The sequence below is a fragment of the Numenius arquata genome, chromosome 1 (assembly GCF_964106895.1).
Source record: "Numenius arquata chromosome 1, bNumArq3.hap1.1, whole genome shotgun sequence".
Taxonomy (NCBI): domain Eukaryota; kingdom Metazoa; phylum Chordata; class Aves; order Charadriiformes; family Scolopacidae; genus Numenius; species Numenius arquata.
The window spans coordinates 76648988-76672553 of record NC_133576.1 but is presented as its reverse complement, the minus strand read 5'-3'; the positions used below and the strand labels follow the sequence as shown (position 1 = coordinate 76672553).

General features: G+C 45.8%; 1 protein-coding gene across 1 annotated transcript in view; it reads right to left on the bottom strand.

Annotated features, from left to right (window-relative positions):
- The window catches only part of CARS2 (cysteinyl-tRNA synthetase 2, mitochondrial), a 40854-nt gene extending 25935 nt beyond the window's left edge, over window positions 1-14919 (bottom strand). Inside the window, exons 1-7 of the mRNA XM_074153890.1 lie at window positions 14711-14919; window positions 14571-14621; window positions 9829-9946; window positions 6497-6568; window positions 5791-5896; window positions 5001-5084; window positions 2034-2163 (exon numbers count right to left, since the gene is read on the bottom strand). Coding sequence (XP_074009991.1) covers window positions 2034-2163; window positions 5001-5084; window positions 5791-5896; window positions 6497-6568; window positions 9829-9946; window positions 14571-14621; window positions 14711-14919 — 770 coding nt within the window. The remainder of the gene's footprint in view (window positions 1-2033; window positions 2164-5000; window positions 5085-5790; window positions 5897-6496; window positions 6569-9828; window positions 9947-14570; window positions 14622-14710) is intronic.
- Window positions 14920-23566: the final 8647 nt, after the last annotated feature.

Genomic DNA, 23566 nt, shown 5'->3' with positions numbered 1-23566 from the left:
CTAAGCAGAACCACAGCAGGTGGTTCCCTCCTCCAGGGCTGCACTAGGGACCAGCACCCTCCTCATTCACCTTCCCCAGAGGCAGACTTCAAAGACTTTTCAAAATTAGTTCACCCAGGTTACTTAGAAGTGCTTTGAGATCTTTGGCAAAGCAGATGGGTAAGTAGGTATTGCTTGAAGTGGGCCTTGGACAGCAAAACACTTAAGATAATTTACCAAAATAAGCTCTCAATTTTTCACATTCCAAGATTGCTACACTTACGGTCTGCATGGGTCATCTCTTATTTACATGGCAGGAGCCTCATCCAACCACAGTAAAATAAGTTTTTTACGGAAAGAAATGCAGACTATAAACAGCACTGCATGAGCAGATAGGCCACTTTATAATCAGTATTTCTTACCCGTGCACTTCTGTCACAGGGACTTGTACACTTCAGTTGCTTTAAGAACTGTTTCACAGAGCTGAAACTCGTCACAGACAGAAAATCACCCTTATGAACAGTCAGGTAGTATTGACGAACAACCCCAGGTGCACCAGCAAAGCACAGGCAAGAGAACCCTAAAGCATCTGTTTCCTCTGTCTCAGCTTGAGTTGAAAACTAAAGCTAAATAGGGCCAGATCTAAACAATTTGTTATTAGCTTCCAAAAAAAATGTCCGAGACTAATGCAAAACTAAGTACCACCATCAATCTTTTTTTTTTTTTTAAATACAAATGAATAGGTCATAAATTTACACAGTGCAGGACAAAGTACTGCCATCCTATGGAGAAAATAAAATTCCAAATTAAGAGCAAATTAATTTAAACTAACTACAAGCAAAATACTGCTACACACATTTCCCATCATGCCTACAGAATATACTGCCACAGAGAAATCAGAATATTTAACACAGTAGCTGACTTTTAAAGAAAGCTGAATAATGCTTAGATGATTAGCACGAACATCCATGACTGCTGTTAAGATAAGGCCAGCAAGGTAAGCTCACCGGAGTTGGGATGGAATCCCCTACCCCGTCCTCCTGACACAGAACTACATACTGGACTAGGTCTGATGGAGACTGCAAGAAGTGGAAGGGAGACAAATGAAAGAGGTACCATAACTTTCACTAAAACTTGGGTTATTCACTTAAGTGAAAAGACTTGCTAATCCCAGAAAGCCAACCGCGCCCTGGGCTGCATCAAAAGAAGTGTGGCCAGCAGGTCAAGGGATGCGATTCTGCCCCTCTACTCCGCTCCCATAAAGAGACCCCACCTGGAGTACTGTGTCCAGCTCTGGCCCCCAACATAAGAAAGACATGGACCTGTTGGAGCGAGGCCAGAGGAGGGCACGAGGATGATCAGAGGGCTGGAGCACCTCCCCTATGAAGCCAGGCTGAGAGAGCTGGGGTTGTTCAGCCTGGAGAAGAGAAGGCTCCGGGGAAACCTTATAGCAGCCTTCCAGTACCTGAAGGGGGCCTACAGGAGAGGTGGGGAGGGACTCTTTATCAGGGAGTGTAGTGATAGGACAAGGGGTAACAGTTTTAAACTGAAAGAGGGGAGATTTAGACCAGATATTAGGAAAAAAATTCTTTCCTGTGAGGGTTGTGAGGCACTGGAACAGGTTGCCCAGGGAAGTTGTGGATGCCCCATCCCTGGAAGTGTTTAAGGCCAGGCTGGATGGGGCTTTGAGCAACCTGCTCTAGTGGGAGGTGTCCCTGCCCATGGCAGGGGGGTTGGAACTCGATGATCTTTAAGGTCCCTTCCAACCCAAACCATTCTATGATTCTGTAATAACTTTTATGGTCCTGCATGACATATTTCAAATACTTGCATCTCTCTCAAGAGAAGGTGCCAAAACATAGCAAGGCAGTTACACCTTTAAGGTGGAGCAGAGTTCATTTGGGCCACATGTGACATCACAAATTGCACAAAGTATTCACATTAAAACTGGTGCTTTCTACTTATCCAAAACACCACTTTCAATACTGCTGATACCATTGTACTGTGATTGAAAACAAAAACCAGCACTAGATTTAAAATCCAAGAAATCTGACCTTGATATTGTGGAGCACTCAATGTGCCATCCAGGTCTTCCTTTTCCCCATGGAGAAGTCCAAGATAGCTCTTGAGGTTTGGCAGCCTTCCACAGGGCAAAATCTTTACTGTGTCGTTTATCAGTATCAACTGCGAAGAATAAGTGATTTTTTAAAATGGGATACATCTCAAAAAAAATCAGCAAATGAAAGCCAGTGGAAATGTGCATTTAGTGAACTACTCGGATTTTAATCTCTTTCACTCAACTTATTTTACTGCGGCTTTCCTCCCTTTCCCCTTATACAGGGCTTCCAGTTTCTTAATCAAGCATTTGAAAAAAATAACATGTTGAATTAGATTTCTGTAGGCTAAAAAGATGGATTTGATATTCTTTAGTACATGCTACCCTTTTAGTCCTTTTGGCCTTCTCTGGTTTTACATCATTCATGTAGTTATTTATCAGACAGTTTCCCAGGACAAACAGATTGCAGCGCAACAGAAAAGGTAACAAAACCAACCCAAACCAAAATCCACAAATAACATTTAAAAAACATTATTTTTTTCTCTGGGACACAAGTAGTTTCTGGTTCAGAATCTATAAAGCCAAGAGCTGCACAGAGATGAGAATCAAAACTATTCTTGGACAGTAGCAGCCTTTCAGTATCATTTTCACCAATGGCTTCTCCACAGAGAAGCTAGATTTGTTGCTTCCTTCACAACACAGCCAAGGATGTCGTCCTTTTTGCCACAGTACAACAGAGAAGAAGGTTTGTCTCTGCTGGCTCCTAACCCCCGGTCAGATACACACCGCTCCCTGGCAGGAGCTACAGAACAGCATTCTGGACTCTGTGGGGTTTTGCTGACAAATACATGACCTCACATTTGACTGATGCAGAACGATATACCTATTTGGCTTGAAGGGATCCAGCTTGGCAAGCAACTCAAACTGTTTTAAGTTCCCCTCTTTAACACCGCTCATCTGTTTTATCAGCAGTTGATGCCAGATTTACTTCTTTCCTCTATTATTCCAGAGCACTAACAAAACCATGGTGTATCACTGGGTCTGGAGCACTCCGGTATCAACTCCGGTATCATTTTAATGATGATTCACAGCTATTTTTTTGACGTCTATTAGATGGTAATTTTTCTTAAGCCATTCCGCTTGTACTTTATTGATATACAGAGTCAGTTTTTATTCAGCATGTCATGCAATATTAAGAGAAGAACATTACAAAAATCCATTACACCTGCCTCATCATTCAAAATTGATAAGAAATAAAGGGGGAGAAATATAACCCTAGTTTTATCCACTGAATCTCCACCTTGGCTCTTTTACTACTTTTGCCAAGCTCTGGTTGACCAGTATCTGTTGACTCCATCCCTCTCTTATGCCTCTCTTGCCTTTTTTTTTGAGTATACTGCTACGGAAAAAAAAAAAAAAAAGCATTCTTCGTCTTCTCAGTTATGAACTAAAGAGTCAAAATCTTTAGAAATAACAGTAAATTTAGCTGTAGGTGACAGGAGGAGAAATAGGATAAAACATGTAATCAGGCTGAGGCTGGAAGGCACCTTGAGATCATCTACTCCAACCCCTTGCTCAGAGCAGGGTCAGCTACAGCAGGCCACCCAGGACACTGTTCCATGGGGTTTTGACCATCTCCAACGATGGAGACTTCACAGCCTCTCTGGGCAACATGTTCTTGTGTTAACCATCCTCAGAGTTAAAAAAGGGGGTTTCTTAGCTTTAAATGGAATTTCCTGTGTTTCAGGTTGTGCCCGTTGCCTCTTGTCTTGTCACTAAGCACCACTGAGAAGAGCCTGGCTCCATCTTCTTTAACTTCCCCATCAGGCATTTGTACACAGGGGTAAGATGCCCCATGCCTTCCCTTTTCCAGGCTGAGCAGTCCCAGCTCTCTCAGCCTTTCCTCATATGAAAAATGCTCCAGTACCTTCATCGTATTTGTGGCCCTTTGCTGGGCTCTCTCCAGTATGCCCATGTCTCTCTTGTACTGGGGAGCCCAGTACCGGACCCAGAACTCCAGGGGTGTCTCACCAGTGCTGAGCAGAGAAGAAGGATCACCTCCCTTGACCTGCTGACAACGCTCTTCCCAGTGCAGCCCAGGAGGCTGTTGGCTGCCTTTGCAGTCAGTAACTGCCTCTAAATAACTGTTGACAAAACGCATTTCCTCTGCGAGCTGTAATGCTGAAATAACTGCAGAGTGGAGCAGTGAGAAGTTTCTTTCTGGCTGCAATTCACCTGAGCATCAGCCTACCAGGCGCTTTCAGTAATTGCAGACAGATTTTTTTTCAATGAAGAATCACTGAACTTCAGTGTGCGAAGGATGCAGGAGACCTGCATCAAATTGTCCAACACAGAGACCTGATGAGACCCGACTTACTGATCCTGCTCAGCAGCTGGACAACTGCAGCAAAACCTCCCAGCCAAGGGTAACGGCATGCTCTAGCACAGCCTACCAAGAGATTGCTCACCCTCACACAAATAGGCTGCTAAGCAACAGTCCAGTGGTAAGCAATGAAAGAAGCAAATTCCTCTGGTTAGCAGGCATCAGAAGGGTGCAACTGCCCAAACAAAAATACAGTAGATTACATTTCCCTGCATTTATCCTTGACTATCTCACTGCAGTCTAGTGCAATGTCCAAGACCACTACCTCACTGTGAACTTTGTACGTACCACTCCCAAGTATTTAAATACAATTAAGAATCTTCATTGTTCTAGGGTACCAGAGCAAAGGTATAAAGGGAACCAAATAAGAAAAAAGACCACCAAATTTCCTCTTGCACTGGAAACAGTTAGCGCCTCAATAAATAATTAAAAAAAAAAAAAAATAAAAGAACTCTTCACTAATTAAAAAGCTGGTTATACACAACAGATTAGAAAACTGTTTCAGACTGTTGAATGAAGGTTTATGCACATCAAGAGCTCAGACAATGTATTAACACAAACAAGTTGGTGCCGTGAACATACCTGCTTCATCTTGGGTATCAGGATAAATAGTGGTTAATACTCCATATCTTTTTCCCCAAGACTTAACATCAAAATAAACATTGCCTAATTGAAAAAAAAAAATAATGTTTAGTTTTATAGCAAAGATGGGATACATTCAAGATGAAGGGGGAACATTTCCCTGAACACAAAACAAAACACCCTTCAACTCTCATTTGAAATTCTGATCTATAAATTCAGAAATGCTGCAGAAGCAGTAGCACACATTTCCACATTTACTGACTTTTCAGTAACCATGTGCTTATTCTCAACATAGGATAAATTTGTATTCTGGAGATCTCCCCAGGTTCTTCCCTGCCCATGCACAATCAGCAACCCCCTCTCTGAAACATGGCCTACTGCTACTCCACTTATAATGCACTCGAGTGCTTCTACAACCACCAGCTCTGCTAAAAAAAGATTCACAGATTGTGCTTTGCAGGCACATCTCTTACAGCATCTCCTGTTTAGAGCTGTGAGGTTTCCCCAACTCTCCTGTAGCAGCCAGGCCAGAACTTCCCCACAGAAGCGTAGATAACAGTTCATTACAATAAGCAATTATATTAAGTAATGAGCTACATTTAACTTCGACATTGAGTAATAGTTGTTCTGCCCACTCATGTCATCGCAAATGAGTTGCTCACACCCTGTCTGTTAATCAACAGAAGGAAAGCCTGGCACAGGGTATCTCATCTGATCTCAAAACAGGATTACTAAGCACTGATTTCCTGTGCACACGCTGAACGAGGCATTGCCTTGCTTTAAGTCTTACCTTGTGAGGTTGCATAAGCTTGTCCACTATCAATTATTGTTTTAATAAAGGAAATGATCTGAGGAATATTGTCGGTCACTCTCATGTATACTGTAGGAGGAAGAACCTTAAACAAAGAAAGAGTAACACCTCATTAGCCTGTATGAAACACACTGCTGACAAGCATCTTCAATCTAAGAAACAAACTTTCAAGAACATTATCTTCAATTTCACCTTTCCAAAAAAATGTTGCGAGTATCATAAAAAGGTCATAAGCAGCATTTAAGATAATACACACAAAAAAACCTCAAGGGTGGCAAAAAAAAAAAAAAATCCACTAATTCTTCCCAGTTGCTTACTCCCCACTTTTGACAAGTATTCTGCATATTTGACAAGAAGCAAAGTCATCTGAAGTCAATGAAAGAATATTTGATGTATTATCTGGGAACCAAGGCTCTGTTGCATGGGGTAGAAAAAATGCGTTCCTAAAGAAATTTAACTTGTTTATTCCAAACCTAGGGCTTGCTTCTCCCCCCATTTCCTTACTCAAAAGGCATGCAGCATCTTCCCAGAAGAACGAAAAAGTAAATCAGTACTCCATTTCCAAGCAACACTTCATCACATAAGCAATCAATTTATTTTTTCACACCAAACTGTTAAAATCAGATCCTTTAACAAAATAATTGCTTTCAAATACTTCTAAATTTAGAAGCTCGAGTATCTGTACCTTTAAGGCAGCCATATCTTGTTTAAAGTCTTCTTCATAAATACGGGCAAGAGCTACTGGCGATATATTCATCTGAAAAAGAGAGAAGCAGATTAGTAAATCATAAATCAAAGTAATAATATAAAATATTGCAATCTTTTATCAGACAGTTAATAGCTAATTGGAAAACTTACAGAGCCCCCAAGGTAAAGAGCGAGAAAGGCTTATTAATCTAACATTCATGGGGAGGAGATGTAAGTTATAAATAACTTAATAGATATGTATTAATATTTTGGCAATTCAGAAGCATAGATGAAATACTACTTTTAAGAGAAAGCAACCAAAAAGATTAAAATAACAAACTCCTTCCCTCCCTCATTATTTCCCTCTTGAGAGGGCCTTCCATTTCTAACGACAAGATATACTACAGTACACGGGACATAAAATTCATTCAACTTATTGGCAGGGGACACCGATACCACCTACATGTCAGAAAGACAGATCAGAGATGTGCAGGATGAGACAGGATATTAATTTTCAGTGATTAAGAAAAATAAGCTATTTGGGCTGATCGTGGTTACTCATGGATCTCAGGACAATCAGGGGAAATAAGCTGAGAGTCGGTCCCACACTTTGCCAAGTGTGGCACGTCTCAAGCACCTTCTCCACGTTTCTCATTCACGATGGGGCGATGGAGAGGAACAGCAATCCTTGCAGAAGAAACAAGAAAGCGCAACCCGAAAGGAAAGGGACAACTTGCATATGACAGGATACTTGTTCTCAAATACTCAAAAGAGGCCAGGGCTTGAAAGGTGCAGGACAGCAAAACCCGCCCTAGCAAGCAAAAGCATGGTATCAAAGCATTTCAAACGCGAGCTTTTACATCTTCTCTGAGGAGAACCTACTGGGGAGGAGACAATATATTATCAGTTCCTCCAGCTTGCAGGTAACTGAATCATTAACAGAACAAATCCAGTTTCATCACTTCCAGTTCATTACTGGAGCATCTTTAAGAAGTCTGATTTTCAGAGCGCACGTAGGAACCAATATTTGGACAAGCTCCTGAACAAGGCAGGAGTTCTAGTGAAGACAGACAAGATGTTCATTGAGCAATGAAATGAGGAAGGTGCCCAGCACTGAGAAACAAAGGCATGCATCTGCCTACAGACCGGAGAGAGTGCTCTTCCAGACCCAGCCATGGGACTCGTCTCCCCAGATAGCTCAGCTGTTTCTTCGACTAATGGGAAGACAAAGGTGCTTATAGGAGGAAGATAGGGAAATTCCTCCAGTCCAGACGGACGTGCAAAACACAAAGGGGTCATCCTCCCCCTCTACTCTGCTCTGGTGAGGCCACATCTGGAGTTCTGAGCTCCCCATTTCAAGAAGGACAGGGAACTACCGGAAAGAGTCCAGCGGAGGGCTACAAAGATGATCAGGGAACTGGAGCATCTCTCTTATGAGGAAAGGTTGAGAGACCTGGGTCTGTTTAGCCTGGAGAAGAGAAGACTGAGGAGGAATCTTATCAATGCTTATCAATATCTAAAGGGTGAGTGTCAAGAGGATGGGGCCAGACTCTTCTCAGTGGTGCTCAGCAACAGGGCAAGAGGCAACAGGCACAAGTTGGAACACAGGAAATTCTGTCTGAACATGAGGAAAAACTTCTTTATTTTGAGAGTGACAGAGCACTGGAACAGGCTGCCCAGAGAGGTTGGGGAGTCTCCTTCTCAAGATATTCAACCCTCCTGGATGCGTTCCTGTCCAACCCGCTCTAGGTGAACCTGCTCTGGCAGGGGGGTTGGACTAGATGATCTCCAAAGGTCCCTTCCAACCCCTACTGTTCTGTGATTCTGTGATCTCCCTCTCAAAGGACCACTGAGGGCATGCAGCACACTCATCATAGACTAGATGCCCAACTTCCAGGTTTTCTACATACAAATCTCACCAGAGGATGGAGATCCAACTTAGACATGTTGCTCCTACTGCTGTAATGCTTTAGGTACAGAGGTCCCAACAACAAAATCAAGCCATAGAGATAGAGGCCTTGGCCATCCAAATGAAATGCAGAGAGCAGAGCACACATTTCAAAAAGCCACAAAAAAAAAAGGCCACAAAAAGATTTCTTCACAGAACCAAAGAATGCAGTAAATAAACACAAGTTCTTTTAAAACATCATGTCATTTTCCACCCTTCAAGCATATAATCTCCATAATATTCTGTCAATTTTTGAAATGCATATATACAGATTTAAAATGCAGTATTTATTTTTTAAGATGGCCTACTGCCTTAAAAAAATGCAAGTAAATGGACTAAGGGAACAAACACGTATTTCTATAAGAGCACCATGCGAGTATTCTTTTGAATGCAGTGTCCTATATTTAACAGCAATAGTAACTGTTTACTTGCAAGATTAAATAAAAATGACAGCTGTCAAATTCTCTGGCTCCAAGAAACTAGCTTAAAGCTCACAACTGCAATTTGATCCAACACATCCATTTATGATCCAGAAGACATGACTTACAGATATAAGAAAACATGATATAATGCTAAAAAGAAGAAAACCAACTTCAAATCATAGAATGCTTTAAAAACGCTTCCAAAAAAAAAAAAAAAAAAAGAATTGGAATAATCATTCACCAAGCTCAGCTGGTAAAAAAAGTCTGATTAAAATCCAACTGAGTACCACTTATAGCCATAAAATCTTTAATTAGGCCGCCAACTCCAAGAATTCAGTGAAAGGATTGGTTGTGTTGGGGTTTTTTTACTATTTATTGTATTTTTTTTATATTAACCTAGCCACCGGGCCCCAGTCTTATCAAGACTTACCCATAAACTCATGTTGTCAACTTTCACATAGATGAAGTTCACGATAAACTTGGACGAGACTGATAAAGCTTTCCATGGCCCAAGGCACTGATGATCCACCTTTTGTGAACCACCCCCAGCCTCCCCTGTGGCAATGATATATACAGCGCCTTAAACTATCGACGGCACACAACGCTCCTCCGGAACGCTGCCAGAAGCCTACTGGCTGCCACATTTTGGATGCTTTTGGGATAAGATACTCTGCAGCTGTGCTGAGGATTCACCCCATCTTTCTGTTCCCCACTGGCCTCCCAGGCAGGGGACGAGGGTAGGTTTCCCCCTCCCACAGCTCTGCACCCATCTGCCTCCACGCAGCTCTCAACTCCCAGCCCCACAACAGCCACCAGAAATCTCAACATTGATTATCTACTAATTAAACCAAACAAAACTAAAAAAAAAAAAAAACAAAAACCCAATCCACATGATTTCCCTATGTAAGTAGCTGTAGAAAAGACCAAAAGTTTGGGTCAAAGACTGCAGCAAACACCTACCTCATTGGCTCTTTTTATTATCTTGTCATCTATGTCGGTGATGCCCATCACCATGATAACTTCAATTCCAAAAAACCTTGTCATTATCCTTCGAATTATATCAAACTTAACATAGGAGCTGGAAAAGAAAAAAACAAGAGCTTTTAAACAGGAAGTAGTAAGAATAAACTTTAACAAAAATAACCAGTAGCACTAACTGCCGCAGGAACAATCTAAATACCCCAACACTTGAAATGAAAAGGTCCTAAGTGTATAAAGTGCTTTTCCAAAACCAGTTACCACCTGCACAAAAGTCACGCAAATTTCCCTTGAACTGGCCTACCCTCTTCTGGCATTAGCGACACATTACATCAAATTTTCTGAGTGTTTTCTTTTGTTGCATCTCGTTATTCAAGCACTGAAGCGCGTCGGAAGCTCCATGTGAGCCAGGAGGCTCTCTCAAAGCAAACACTACAAACAGACACGCAGATTAGATATTCTCAAAATATATCCCTCGGGCTTCGTATATTCTAACAGGTTTTCAAGAGCCACGGGGCAGGAGAACAGGGAGAAAAACAAGGTTCAAATGAACTTTGCTTGGGGTCGAGTAACAACTACAGCTACGAGCCACCGATAAACTATTCTATTCACACATCACCACAGATCTTTTCCAAGAGCAAAGAAAAGCTGCTCTGGGGGTTATTTTGTTTTACTTACGCTCGAGAATAGATTTTCAAAATTATTCAAGCTCTTCGCCACAAAACAGAGTGTTGAATGTTGACAGACTGATGTACCTACAAGCTGTACAGGTCTGTGGCAGCCCCTTCTGCCGCTCACAGACTCTCCACTCGTAATTCTCAAAACATGCTGTGACTGAGTAAAACCTGATTAGGTGAGATATTAGCGGGTGACCAGAGGCTCTGGGTCTGCCCTGCAAGGTGATGAGAATCCTCAGCCTGCACTGGCTTTGGAGAAAAGGGAGCCCAAAAGGAGACTCACAAACCTACAGGTTCCCATTTCACCCACGGCATCGCATGAACTGCAACTCTCGTGGCTGCCAGAGCAAAAAAGTGTAAGCAAATACTGGAAATGGATTCGCATCCTTCCCCTTTGCTGCAGGGACCGGGTGGCGTTAAGGTTCAGGTTTACGGATGTGTAATATCTTGATGAAGAAAAATACTATTTGCTGTTGCTGTTTGCGCTATGCCCATGTTGAAAAAGGCTTTTTGAAAGATGGCACATGCTGCCAGGGAGACAGTTTTTAATGAATACCAGCTCACGGGAAGTAATGCTCATCTAATGTGGTGACACAATTCCATAAGAATATTAAATTGGTCTTTGGACCCCATTCAGAAGAACAATGCCAGCATCAAAAGCCTGATATTAGATTTAACTGCTCTGGAGTTCTAGTTCCCAGAGCAGATGCAAATTTTGCACTGTTCCCTCTCCTCTGATCTTCCAATTGATGGAAGAAACACTGCAAGAGCCAGAGCAGATCTCCCGACACCTCAGAAAGCAGGGTCCTTACCACTTCAGGACTGAAAAGAGAAAAAAAAAAAACCAGACAGTCAAAATCAGGGGAATGGTAGGGCAGGCACAACGGACTGAATAAAACCTCCTCTCTTGATTGGTTTTCCTCATACTTCCAAGCATTCAGCCAGGAACCTGGATGCCTACCAGGCTGATGCTCACACCAGCACGATCGAGGCCAGCCTCAGAATTGAGGGAAAAGGTGGCACTATCTGGCCATCTGATTTTTTTTCTTTATACAGAATAAGCTTTGGATATTGTATCAAGGCATACAGAGCACCTGTTTTGAAGTCTGGAACCACAATATACTAGAGAAAGTTGGATTATTTAGGGAAATAAGAAATCCTTGCAGAGGGGCAGGAGGAGGGAAGAAAAATAATAATCCCATTATTTTCAAATTCTTGTCAAGGATCTCAAGCTCATTTTCATTATTCCTTTCTGCATTATTACCTGCCGCAAGTCAAATGTAAAAAGAAGGGGAAAAAGGAATTCTAAAGATAAGATAACATGTTGCAAGAGTGCAACAAAATGATGGTATTTCACAAGAGCCACACTGTAGGAACAGCCATCACCCCGTTTTGACTTCATGCTCTTTCCCAGTGCATCTCCAGGCCTGTAGACCCCCGGCGGCAGCATGCACTTCAGCCATGCCTACCAAAGCTCTACAGTTGGACCTACTGGGAAAAAATACACAATTAAAAAAACCCCATATATATATATATATATAAAATCAAGAGTGTTCCACCGTCCTGAACAAACCAGCTGAGCAACAGGATGTCAACACTGATGTGTGCAAGACCACAGACACTGGGAGGAACAGCCACCTCCTCACACGCTGGAGGGCTTAACTGGTCAGAAGAGGGAGAGGGAGGTCTTCAGAGCAGGCATCTAGCCGCACAACAGCCCTACAGGAACAACACGTAAAGGTGCTGAAGAGGCAGCAGAAAGAGCGTTACACAGTCACTTATCTGCACAATACACCACTCCGAAGGCGATATTCAGCCCTAACTGTTCTTTCTCAAATCAGCCTGTGAAGAGGTCAAAGCCAGGTGGCACAGACCTATAGCAAACCTCCACATCAGGAAAGCCTGAAATCGTTAGTTCAGACACAGGATAAGAAGAGATGGGTAAGAAAACAGGCAGAGCGAACAAGGCCTTCCTACCCTCCTTGAATGAAAAGAGCCCAACGGCAGGAGAACAAGAACAACTGGCAAAAAAAGACATTCAGAACCCACAGAGAGCAGCAAGACCAAAAGGTGAAATTCTCCACCTCTATAAAAACTGCTCTAGATCCACCGTACCCCTTAGGAGGCAAGTGCTTCTGCAATTCCCTCCCCTGTTACACCACGTCAGGGAAGACAAGCTAATAGAGAACCTCCTCTGAGTGATAAGAGAAATATATTAGCATCTTTTTATACAGCTGCTCTCAAGCGATGATTTTAAATTCTAATTATTTCAAGGTAAACTGTAACATAACCTGTATTACAATAACCATAGATTTAAATACACAAATTGCTGTGACTTTTTTTTTTAAAGTTCCCCTGGAGGTACCAAGTACAAACAAAATAATTCAAGATACTGTTTTCTTGATTTTTAGATCACCAGTAAAAAGCTATATTAGTTTTCCACTAAGACTGGACAAAAGCAAGGAGGAAGACACCGCCACATACACACAACAGTATAGCAGCATTTAAGGAGAGGTTGCCAACGGTATTTTTACATGATTGGTATTTTAAAACTTCCCTTTTACAGGTCGAAAGAGCAGTTGTGCAGTACTGCGATCGCCCAACACCGAGCACAATTCAACACAAGTTTCTGAACGAAGTTGAGAGGGGACCAGAAGCTGTGAGATACCCTACATTAAAAGGGAATTACTCAAATGTATGGCGTCTGATCTGCACACAGACGGCAATTACCCGAGAAACCCCGGTTCTTCCAAGGAGCCCAATGCATCTTGCTCTTTCAAAAATTCGGGGACAGGAGCTGAAGAGCAGCTGAGCTGCTGCAACTCCCACCAGCTCCGCAGGAACCTGCAGGCACCCTGCATGTCCTCTCATCGGCTGCGTTTCCAAACAACTGGCAGCAGCCTTCTCTGCTGTATTTAAAGTATTTTTTCACAGAATCACAGTGATATAGGGATGGAAGGGACCTCTGGAGATCATCTAGTCCAACCTCTCTTCTTTTTCAACAAAGTTGGTTTATTACTGCAACTATCCTAACGGGCTGTGCTGTTTCGGAGTTGTTTTTTTTCCTTTTTTAAACACAGTAAAGCCACTGAACTGTTACTATGCAAAAAAGGCCTTTAAGCTACCTGGGCTCTCCAAGAATTAACAACTGACATTTTAACTGTTAACCTTAAAAACATCTTTTTAACTATCAACCCCGGACGGCTTTTTCTGGCTGCTGACAGAGTGCCCCAACTCCATTCGGGGCAGAACTACCATTTCACGGGGACAAGAGGCTCTGCTCCCGGTCCCCAACTCCTCCACACGGGAGGTCACGTTCTGCCAAGACGATTTGGAATAACTCACCCTGACTAGCCAAAAAAAAGAAAAAAAAAAAAAGCACACCTTTCTGACACGTTCCACCCCAGAACTGTCTTTCTGGATGAGCTGCACCAACAGCTCGCTGATGGTGGGAATCCATAATCTGGAAAGTCCCTTCCTACCTAGACAATTCTATGATTCTATGATAACAGCCTCTTCCGTGCTTCCTGAGGCGAGGTCTGTCACCAGACACGGGGTCTGTCACCCAGATGCAGGGTCTATCACTCTGACACAGGGTCTGTTCCCTGGTCGTGGGGTCTGTCACTAGACATGGGGTCTTGCTCCCACGTGGGGTCTGTCACCCAGATGTAGGGTTTCACCCAGACACGGGGTCTGTCACCCGGACGTGTTCTGTCACCCAGATGCAGGGTCTGTTCCCTGGTCGTGGGGTCTGTCACTAGACACGGGGTCTCGCTCCCATGTGGGGTCTGTCACCCAGATGTAGGGTTTCACCCAGACACAGGGTCTGTTCCCTGGTCGCGGGGTCTGTCACTAGACATGGGGTCTTGCTCCCACGTGGGGTCTGTCACCCAGATGTAGGGTTTCACCCAGACACGGGGTCTGTCACCCGGACGTGGGGTCTGTCACCCGGACACGGGCTGCCCACTTGCCACAGTTCCCACTCGCGCCGTGCCCCCCCCCACTCCGCCACCCCCCCCCCCCCGACTGGGGACAGCCGCGACTCACCAGGCGTGCCCGAGGTGTGCCTGGTCGTACACCGTCGGCCCGCAGCTGTACCTGCGGAGAGAGGAGGCAAAACGCACCCGTTACCCCACGTCCCCGGGCCCGGTACCCCCCGGGCAGCCCGCCCGCCCGCCCGCCGCTACCAGGTGGCGACTCCTTCCGTGGCCAGTACGAGCGGCTCCTTGCTCCGGCTCCGGCTGTTGTAAGCCACGATCCCGCTGTCCCGCCCGGCCGGCGGCACCCACTCCCGCCGCCCCGCCGCGCTCCGACACCCCCGCGCCCCCGCCGCCTTCCCCCCGCCGGGCACCGGGCCCCATCGCCGGGCCGCCGCCGCCGCCGCTCCGCGCAGCATGGCCACTGCTACGGCTACAGCACCCGGCCACGGGCGGGCGGGGAACCGGCGGCTCCACCTCTCGGCGGGGAGGCGGTGAGGGGAGCGGGGACAACCCGCCGCGACTGCCGCCGTCTGCGCCGGGAAACAACCGGCGAGGGGGGTAGGTACAGCCGGAGCGGCAGGAAGAGGAGGGGCCGGCGGGCAGGGCCGCCTCTCGCCGGGCTGTGCGGCCGGGCCAGGCCGGGAGCGGCCCCGCGGTGAGTCCGGCGGGGTGGGGAGCCCGGGGTGGGGGGGGTGGGGGTGTGCTGCTTGAATTGGGCCAAAATAGCGCGTTATCCATCCTTGTGCCTCAGGGTAACGGCATCGGCGCCGGGTTCCTTCTTAGCGAGGTTTTTAGTGGGGGCGTCTGCAGGAAAGGGGTGCTAATTTAACAAAATGATCTCTGCTGTGCCCGGCGGGTTCGGTGGAGCCGGGGTGGGCCCGCGCCGGGGTGCCTGGCAGGTCCGGGAAGGGCAGGCAGCCTGTCGGCCTCCAGAAGGGAAACCTGGCGTGGTGTTCCCGGGCTGGATCTGATAAATCAGAGTCTCAAAAAAACCCCACTTCTGCACCCCTGTTTCCATGTGTAAAGTCCTCCCCGACTCGGGTGTTTCCAAAAATGACGTGAACAGCTGCTCGGTGTGCTACCTTGTGCGTTAGCCGGCTGCTTGTCAAGCTCCGCTTCCTATCCAGCGTCAGGACGCGTGTTTTCTGGGGATGCTTCTCTCATCCTCACTGTGGATTATTTCTTTTCTTTCTTTCAGAGCATACCAAGGAAACGGAGCTGCAGCGCCTTGACCCAGCTTGGAAACCATGAGCTACCTTAGCTAGAGCGAGTAACAGTACAATGGAACAGGCGTCAGGCTGCCAAAAGTCTTTTTTAACTGGCATCTTGTTTCCAGAAGTAACTCTGAGCCAGTACCAAGGAAACAAGTGAGAACTCCCCAGGTTCATGTATAATATTTTCCCTACTTCTCTCCCAGCTTCCAACCAGCTGACTTCCTCAGCTGAATGCTTTGGGGTTGTTCCCCTCCTGTTTTGTTTTTTTTTACCGTCTGTCGGTAGATTCCTCTACCATTCATTTCCTCAGCCTCTGTGAACTCACATCAACCCCAGCCTTTAGCAAGGACTGCCGTAGGCCCACTGATGTTTTTCGGAAGCATCCTCTTGGCACAGCTTGAACTTGAGTAGCTCCTCTTGTGACCACTCTTGCTCCTGTATGAGAAAAGGGAGCGATCCATCGGTTCCAGCGCCTGCTGCCTGCCCCATTCCTGGCTGTCTTTCTCCGTACCAGCCTGTTCAGAGTGAAGCCTTCTCAGGTCTCCCCAACCACTGCGTTCCTTGCCTTCTAAAGCATCCTGTTGGCCTCTGGGAGGAAGGTGATACTGAGTGATCGCAGCCTCTCTCGCCTGGGCGCTGCAGGGGACAGGTCTGCCTGCGGTGAGCTGCCTCTCAGAAGCCTTGTGTCGTTTCCTCTTCTCGCTGCCAGGGACAGGTTTGATAGATTTTTATTTTTTTTTTCCTCATATGTAATGTGATCGTTTAAAATCATTGCTTTTACATAATAACAGATCGCAGTCTACATCTTGCTTTATTTTAGGGAGCATCAGGTATAAAGCCCTACCAGTGGCAAATGTTTCCTTTATTTTTTTTCTTAATATGCACTTTCCACAATATTTTTCACTTAACAGTGTCAACTTGTCGATCAAATCAGCAACCTATTTTACCGGCATGCTAATTTGAGACTAGCTACGATGAAACTGAAGATACCATCCAACAACCTTTGTAAATGTTTGCTTTATATGTTTCTCAGGAAACTTCTCAAGCCAATTATTTCAGTTTCCATAGTGAGCCGGTTTTGATGTCCTTGCTGTTCAACACACATCCTGTTAAGAGCTGTCATTAACTCTGTTGTCTTCTTTGTTCTGTATGGTGCCAAGCACTTTTGACAGAGTCCAAATCAATACTAAGTAACAATGGATGTTTGTTAGCCTTAATTCCAGGTTTAGCTCTCCTGGAAGAGGCTGCCAACAGATCAGAGGAATGCAGGAGCTTTTCCTTTCCCTGGTGGTTTCACAAGGCTGTGCTGATAGTCTCTGCTGTCCAGACTGGCTTTTAGCATTTCATAGAATCATAGAATGGTTAGAGTTGGAAGGGACCTTAAAGATCATCAAGTTCCAACCCCCCTGCCATGGGCAGGGACACCTCCACTAGACCAGGTTGCTCAAAACCCCATCCAGCCTGGCCTTAAACACTTCCAGGGATGGGGCATCCACTTCCCTGGGCAACCTGTTCCAGTGCTTCACCACCCTCACAGTAAAGAATTTCTTCCTGATATCTGGTCTAAATCTCCCCTCTTCCAATTTAAAACCATTACCCCTTGTCCTGTCACTACACTTCCTGACAAAGAGTCCCTCTCCGGCTCTCCTGTAGGCTCCCTTCAGATATTGGAAGGCTGAAGAAAGTCCAGAAACCTCTATGTCCTGCTATAAAACATTCTTTTCTGAGGGCAGGAAATAAACAGTTATTCTGAGGCCTGGAATAAACAGTTAACATCATTCATGCTTGAGGTTTGTTTTAATGCAGTAGAATAAAGTCAATGGAATGGTGGGAAGTATTCTACAAGCGCTGAAGTACCAAAAGAATATGATTTCAAATGAAAAGCAATACTAATCCTGATGGATTAGGACCATAAATTACATATTTTAAAAATACCAACATTCTCAGAACAATCAGTCTATGGCTGTAAGCACACCTCTAGTTATACCACCTGTAACTACCTCTCTTCCCAATACCCTTATTCCTGGCCCGGGACACGTTGAATGAGACGATACTCGTCTACCAGAGAGGCAGAATAGCAGCAAAGGATTTCCTGCCTCCATCAGGAGATTCATCTTTGCTTCCACCTGGAGTAGAAGACGCCTTTAGAGGTTGGCAGCAGCTGGAGCCGTGGTACAGCTGATGGATGCCAGGCCTGGGCCTGCTGTACTCCTGCTACTTCTGTGTCTTCTGCCGAATAGCTGGTAGGAGATGCGGTCTGCAGAGTGGTACATCTCTCAGTCAAAATCCCACTGAGGTGTGTCCATCTGAGCTCCAGGTAAACTGCTGTTTCAAGGGCACACCCGTGTATTTAATATTGTTAGGTCATCTTCACACGTTCTTCCTAGGAGCCATTAAGGCTAAAACTTCCTTTTTTTTTTTAAATAAAAAGTTAAACTCTAAGGTAAAGAAGTGACTCCCGAACGCCTTAGAACAGGTTTATATATTTTTCTGTCCCCTTCATCTGCATGTGCAAGAAAGCAATGTTTTCCCTCCGGACTTGATCGAAAGGGAAGATCTGGCTGAAGCAGAGTTCTGTGTGTGCCCTCCACCAGCAGCTCTGCAAAACTTCTGGGGTGGGCAGGGAGGATCTTTGGGGGTTCTGGCTCACCTGGCTCCTCATGTATTTTCCAGTTTCCAGTCCCAGGAATACCTACAAGATTTGTCCCCAGAGGTGAGATCAGAGGGCAGATCTCAGAGCATGTTTTGTATCATAAGTAAATAAACAAAAACTAAGCTAAAAATGTGGTTTTCCTTTGTATTTTTATTAGGAGGTAAATGCTTTGTAAGGTTTTAGTTTTCTCTCTATTGCTAAAGGTGCTGCATTTTTCTTCTAAAAAATTAAACCACACCATCTTAGAATTGTTGGCAGAGAAAGGCTGCATTTGTTGTGCTATCAAGAGCATGTTTCCAGTATCTGTGGCCCTTCTTGTCAGATTCTAGTTCAGGAACCTGGCAAGGAAGCTGACCCTGAGAAAATAAGGGGGGGGAAGGTTGTAAAAACAAACTACGAACCAAAAGCAAAGATGAGCTAAATCCACTGCAGTGAATTTCTCTTGGTGCTCTGTAGTAGTCAGTAATAACAGACACGTTTTCACTTACCTTTTGCAGTCCTTTTATTTCTGCAAAACCTAGGTGCTTATCAGTTTGTCCAAGAACCTCATTTCATTTTTAAAAGGAGAATAAAAATTGTCTCAAGCTTATTAGAAATGTTTGACTCAGAAATGCTGTAAATGTTGAGTAGCATTCCCACAAATACTCACAAAGTAAAGAGTATGTTTTATAAAAGAGAAATCATCTTGAGATACCTATTCTAAAAGAGTGATTCTGGGGAAATGAAGTAAACCAGCAGAAGAAATTTCACTGGTGGACATAAAAGAACAAAATAAACTTTCCTGCCCTTACCAAAAGCCCAGTAGGCTGGACCCTGAGTTTTTAACATCATCTACTATTGTTCAGACAACCTGCCTCTCAACTGTTCTAACAAATGCTGCCTGATTTTCATCAGAAGTATTTGGGTCTTACGCCACAGTTCACAGAAACAAGCTGAAGGTTGGTATGAATTCAGCCAGGGGTCAGACTGGTGTCTTTGGTGGTGGTTTCTAACTGTTGAGGTGCATCTCTCTTTAACCCGCTGCAGGAATGTGGAGCCTGTGGAATAAGCTCCGCCCGATCTGTGCTGACTCTCCGTCAGCACAACTTGGATTCACTTCTGCCTTGGCCCTGTACTGCAATGCACAATTCCACTCAGATTTTTTCGCTCACCGTTAATGCCAGGGCTCTTTCAGCTCACTAGGTGCAGCAGGTGCAAGAAAGAGATGGCAGCAGCCAGAAAACAGATGTGCAAAGAGGCAGCGAGTGCAAGAGTCTCCAGGCAAGCAGAGGAAGAGATGAGGAGCTGTATCCAGTGAATTACCTGTTTTCCTAAGCAGGACTTGACCAAAAAAAAGAAAAACCCAAAACAAAAAAACCCAAAAGGAAGTAGTTTAGAATGGCAGGCCTATGCTAGGAAAGCGTTTGGGAAGTTCCTGAGCCTTTACTGGGAAGCAGAAAAGGGACCAACTCAGCTAGATTTGTTTCCCAGATTTTAGAATCCATTAATCCCACATAACTTGCTGACTTGAACAGGTATTTCTGCCCCAAATATCTGTAAATGGTGTATGCTGCCCACTGCACAGACAATGCATGTTGCATGAAAGCGTGAACTAAGACTTCTCTGCTAGTCTTCATACTTGCAAACCTCAGCTCTGCTCATCATGCATGTTAACCTTTTGCAGTTTCATTTCAAAACTTTCCACCATAAGCAAAATGAACAGACTTATAAAGTCCTATTATCATCACCCAGGTAAGTAAGAATTTAGCCTCATAAAAAATAAGCAGACAAGAAAAAAAACCCAACCAACCCATATGTAACTGTAGAAGAGAGGGATTAGGCTATTAAATGGTGCAGAAACAGCAATTCATTAGAAGGAATAACTCATCTGATTCTTCTGTACCTATAAAATGCAATGACTAAAGATCAGGAGACACTACCTTTTCTAATAAACAGAGACACAGCTGTAGTAATTACATAGTATTTCATATAGCAATATTCAGCTAAGGCAGAGAAAGAGAAAGGAGGCAGCCAGAATCCCTCGTACAGCTATTCTTATGTATTCAGTATCTGCATCTGTGGAACATGTTTGGAGGTTTGCGATTTTACGTTCCTCATATTAAGAACTCTAAACTTTATGCTGATGAGCTGGAATAACCATAATGACTGAAATAACTACAGATACTAGAATATTCATATGTTATATGAAGTATATATTTTATATATATATACATAATATATATGTTACACAGTAGCTGTGCGAGTTGTTGATCTGGTTATAGGTTCTTTTGATTCCCACTGCTGTGAGTTTAGATCTTTAGTAAGGTAACAGCCTCAAGAAACTTTTGAAAAACCCAGAGATTTGGGTTTCTCAACAGGAAAGATTTCTTGTAATCAGAACAAAGGGGCTTGGAAGCAGGAGAATTAGATACTTCATGCTCCCGTGAAATATGGGAAATAGGAAGAAAATGAAGCCCACAAGTCTCTTCCTTCTCAGACACATGACAATCATTCCCTATACTTCTACTTGTGAGGGCTCCACCAGAGTAAGAAACAGGCCCTTAAAACAAAAGAACAACTGAAACTCTATACAAAATCCCCCATCTCTCACCTACTGCCATTCAGAGGCAAGAGGCCAAAGTAAAAAGCAAGCAGAGGAGGATAAGAAGCAGAGATGAGCGATGGGTGCTGGCTCCACATCTTCCAAAACTTTCCAACCTGGAGATGTACACATATATCTGATTTTCCCCCCTGGCTTCCTAAAAAGATGGCTAACAAGCTGCTGAGCCTAGAGAGGGGTACAGAGAATAGGTATTTCTGGGTACAGCTGTATTTGATTACTGCACTACACAAGACACTGAGAATCATCTTCAGGAACTGTGAAAGGGGACCTTCAAAGCATATACCAAATGCACCCTTGAGTGAGTTCAGTCCTATCCTTTCCGTAGGACTTGTTCAGCCATATGATGGTTTTTCTTCTGTCACTTTTCTGGCAACATATGAGAGGCTAACAGAGGAAGATCTAGTAGATGCCACTTTTAAAAAGCAGATGATACCAAGCTCTTTATCCTCAGTGCATCCAAGCCTGTCAATACTTTTGAGGAAATTACTGAAGCTTAGCAGGCCACAACTACACTTGAAAGTTGTATCTTCCTAATTTTTTTTTTTTTTTGCCTATAGGGAAAAGGGACAGAAGTTCGTTTAGTAAATTAGCAAATACTTTTACAAACTGATTTCTTCTCTGTATGTGTAATTACTACTGTGTGTCTAGAATGGTGGTTAACTTTTTTGCAAGAATGACTCTTTTGGGGACTCATTTGAATTCTTTTCAGATGTCTTGCCTCTACTGAGTCATAATTATTGGCTTGGGTTCTTACACTAGCCAGGGGACTGCTAACTACCTCTATTTGCTGACAGCAGCTCAGCTTCTTCAAGGCAAGGGTGAAACAGGCTGTAACTACCAAGGTGGTGCCAACAATTTAGAATAGGTGTTCCCAGGTTAGTGCTGCCATTACACAACTCCCCCTCGATGCAACCATAAACCAGAGCACATTAGGTCCAGAAACATTGCCTTGGAGCACTGCCTAGTACCTTGTAGTACTCGACATAATTGACATAAACAAGATTGCTGGTTTTCAAGGTTTACATCAGCAGGTACAGCAACTCGTGGAAAGAGAAAATGAAAGGAAGAAAAGAGAACTTACAGGTATCTTCAGAAAACAAGCAACTGCCCTCTGAAATCTGCCTGAAGGAGCAGGGCAGGGTCAGTTCAAAATGGGCTTAGTTTACAGTACCGTCTCCACTCAAGTATTTCAGTGCCTGGCTCCCACTGGAGGAGCTGCCTGCGCTCCCCTGAAAACCCCACTCTGGGTGTTCAGACAACAAGTTGATGACAGCAGCAGAAACACTTGGACGGGGTTGAGATGCTGAGGTCCTTAGTCAGGCTGTCGCTCCCCCTCTTCCCTACAAGAAGCAGCAGAACGTTAGCGCCTCAATAAACAACAACCGTACCAGCAAGTCTGAGCGTTTAGAAATGATGAGTCAGTCTCCCCTAAATTGGGGGATTGCCAGTGACGTTTAAAAAAAGAAAAATAAAATGCGAGAGGCAGAAAGCCCGCGTGGTTTTGCTTCGCTGTAGCCGGGGACTTCTCGGGAGTGAACGCCGGGCACAGGCGACGGCACCTCCCTAACGAGGGGCGAAATACAATTCCTGGGGCCGCCGCTTCCCCCCGCCGGGACGAGCCGCAGCCCGCCCTCCGCGGGCGGGACGGGCCGGCGATAGGCTGCCGCCGCTGCCTCCCCTCAGCGCCCGCCCCAGACCGGAGCCCCGCCGCCTAACCGGGAGGGCAGGGCCCAGGGCCGGCCAACACTAGGAGGGGAGGGCCTTCCTGGGCCTGCCCCACCTCCTCGGCACCGCGGTGAAGGGGAGGGGTCCTGGTCCTTCCTCACAGACCCCAGGAGGCCCTGTTAGAGAGAACGCGAGCGGCATGGGGATATACCTAGCACCCCTCTCCCTCCACCTCTCCCTCTCCTCCTCACCGGAGGCGCCCGGACTCCCCTGCGCTAGGCCGCCCCTCAGCAACCCTTCCCTCATGGCGGGAGGCCAGCCAGCACGCATGCGCCGATGCCCCCGGGGGCCGCTGGGAAATGTAGTCGAATCCCAGCCGGCTTCAGGCCGCCTCCATTTTCTCCCCGCGCCGCGGGGAGTGCGCATGCGCGCCTCTCGCCCCGCCCCCTCCCCCCCGCGCACGTTACCGCCCCTTGTGCCGCGGCCGGTATCCCGGGCAGCGTTGTCACGGCGGCGCCGGTGAGGATTGGCCGAGGCAGCTGCGGGGCGGGACGCCAGGGAAGAGGTGATTGGTTGGGGCGGGTGTCAGCCGCCGCGGGGGGAAGGGGGGGTGTGATGGATGCGGCTGCCCGCTGAGGAGGGAGGCGGGCGGGCTTCTCCTCAGCGTCCGGCGCCGGGCCGGGCACGGCCCTGCCCCCCCAGAGTGGGGTGGCGGCAGCGCCGCATGGTTCCCCCCTCAGCCCGTCCCTCCTAGGGAAGCCCTCGGGGCTGCTCCGCTCTGGGGCCGCCGGCCGGCGACAGACTTCCCCGAAGTCCGTGCCCTACCGCAAAAGCATCCAACTTCCCCCGCTCGCCGGCTCCGCGCTGTCCCCTCATCCTCTCCGCAACTTCACCGGAGCCTCCGCCTGTCCTGTCCGCCCCCGTTCCCC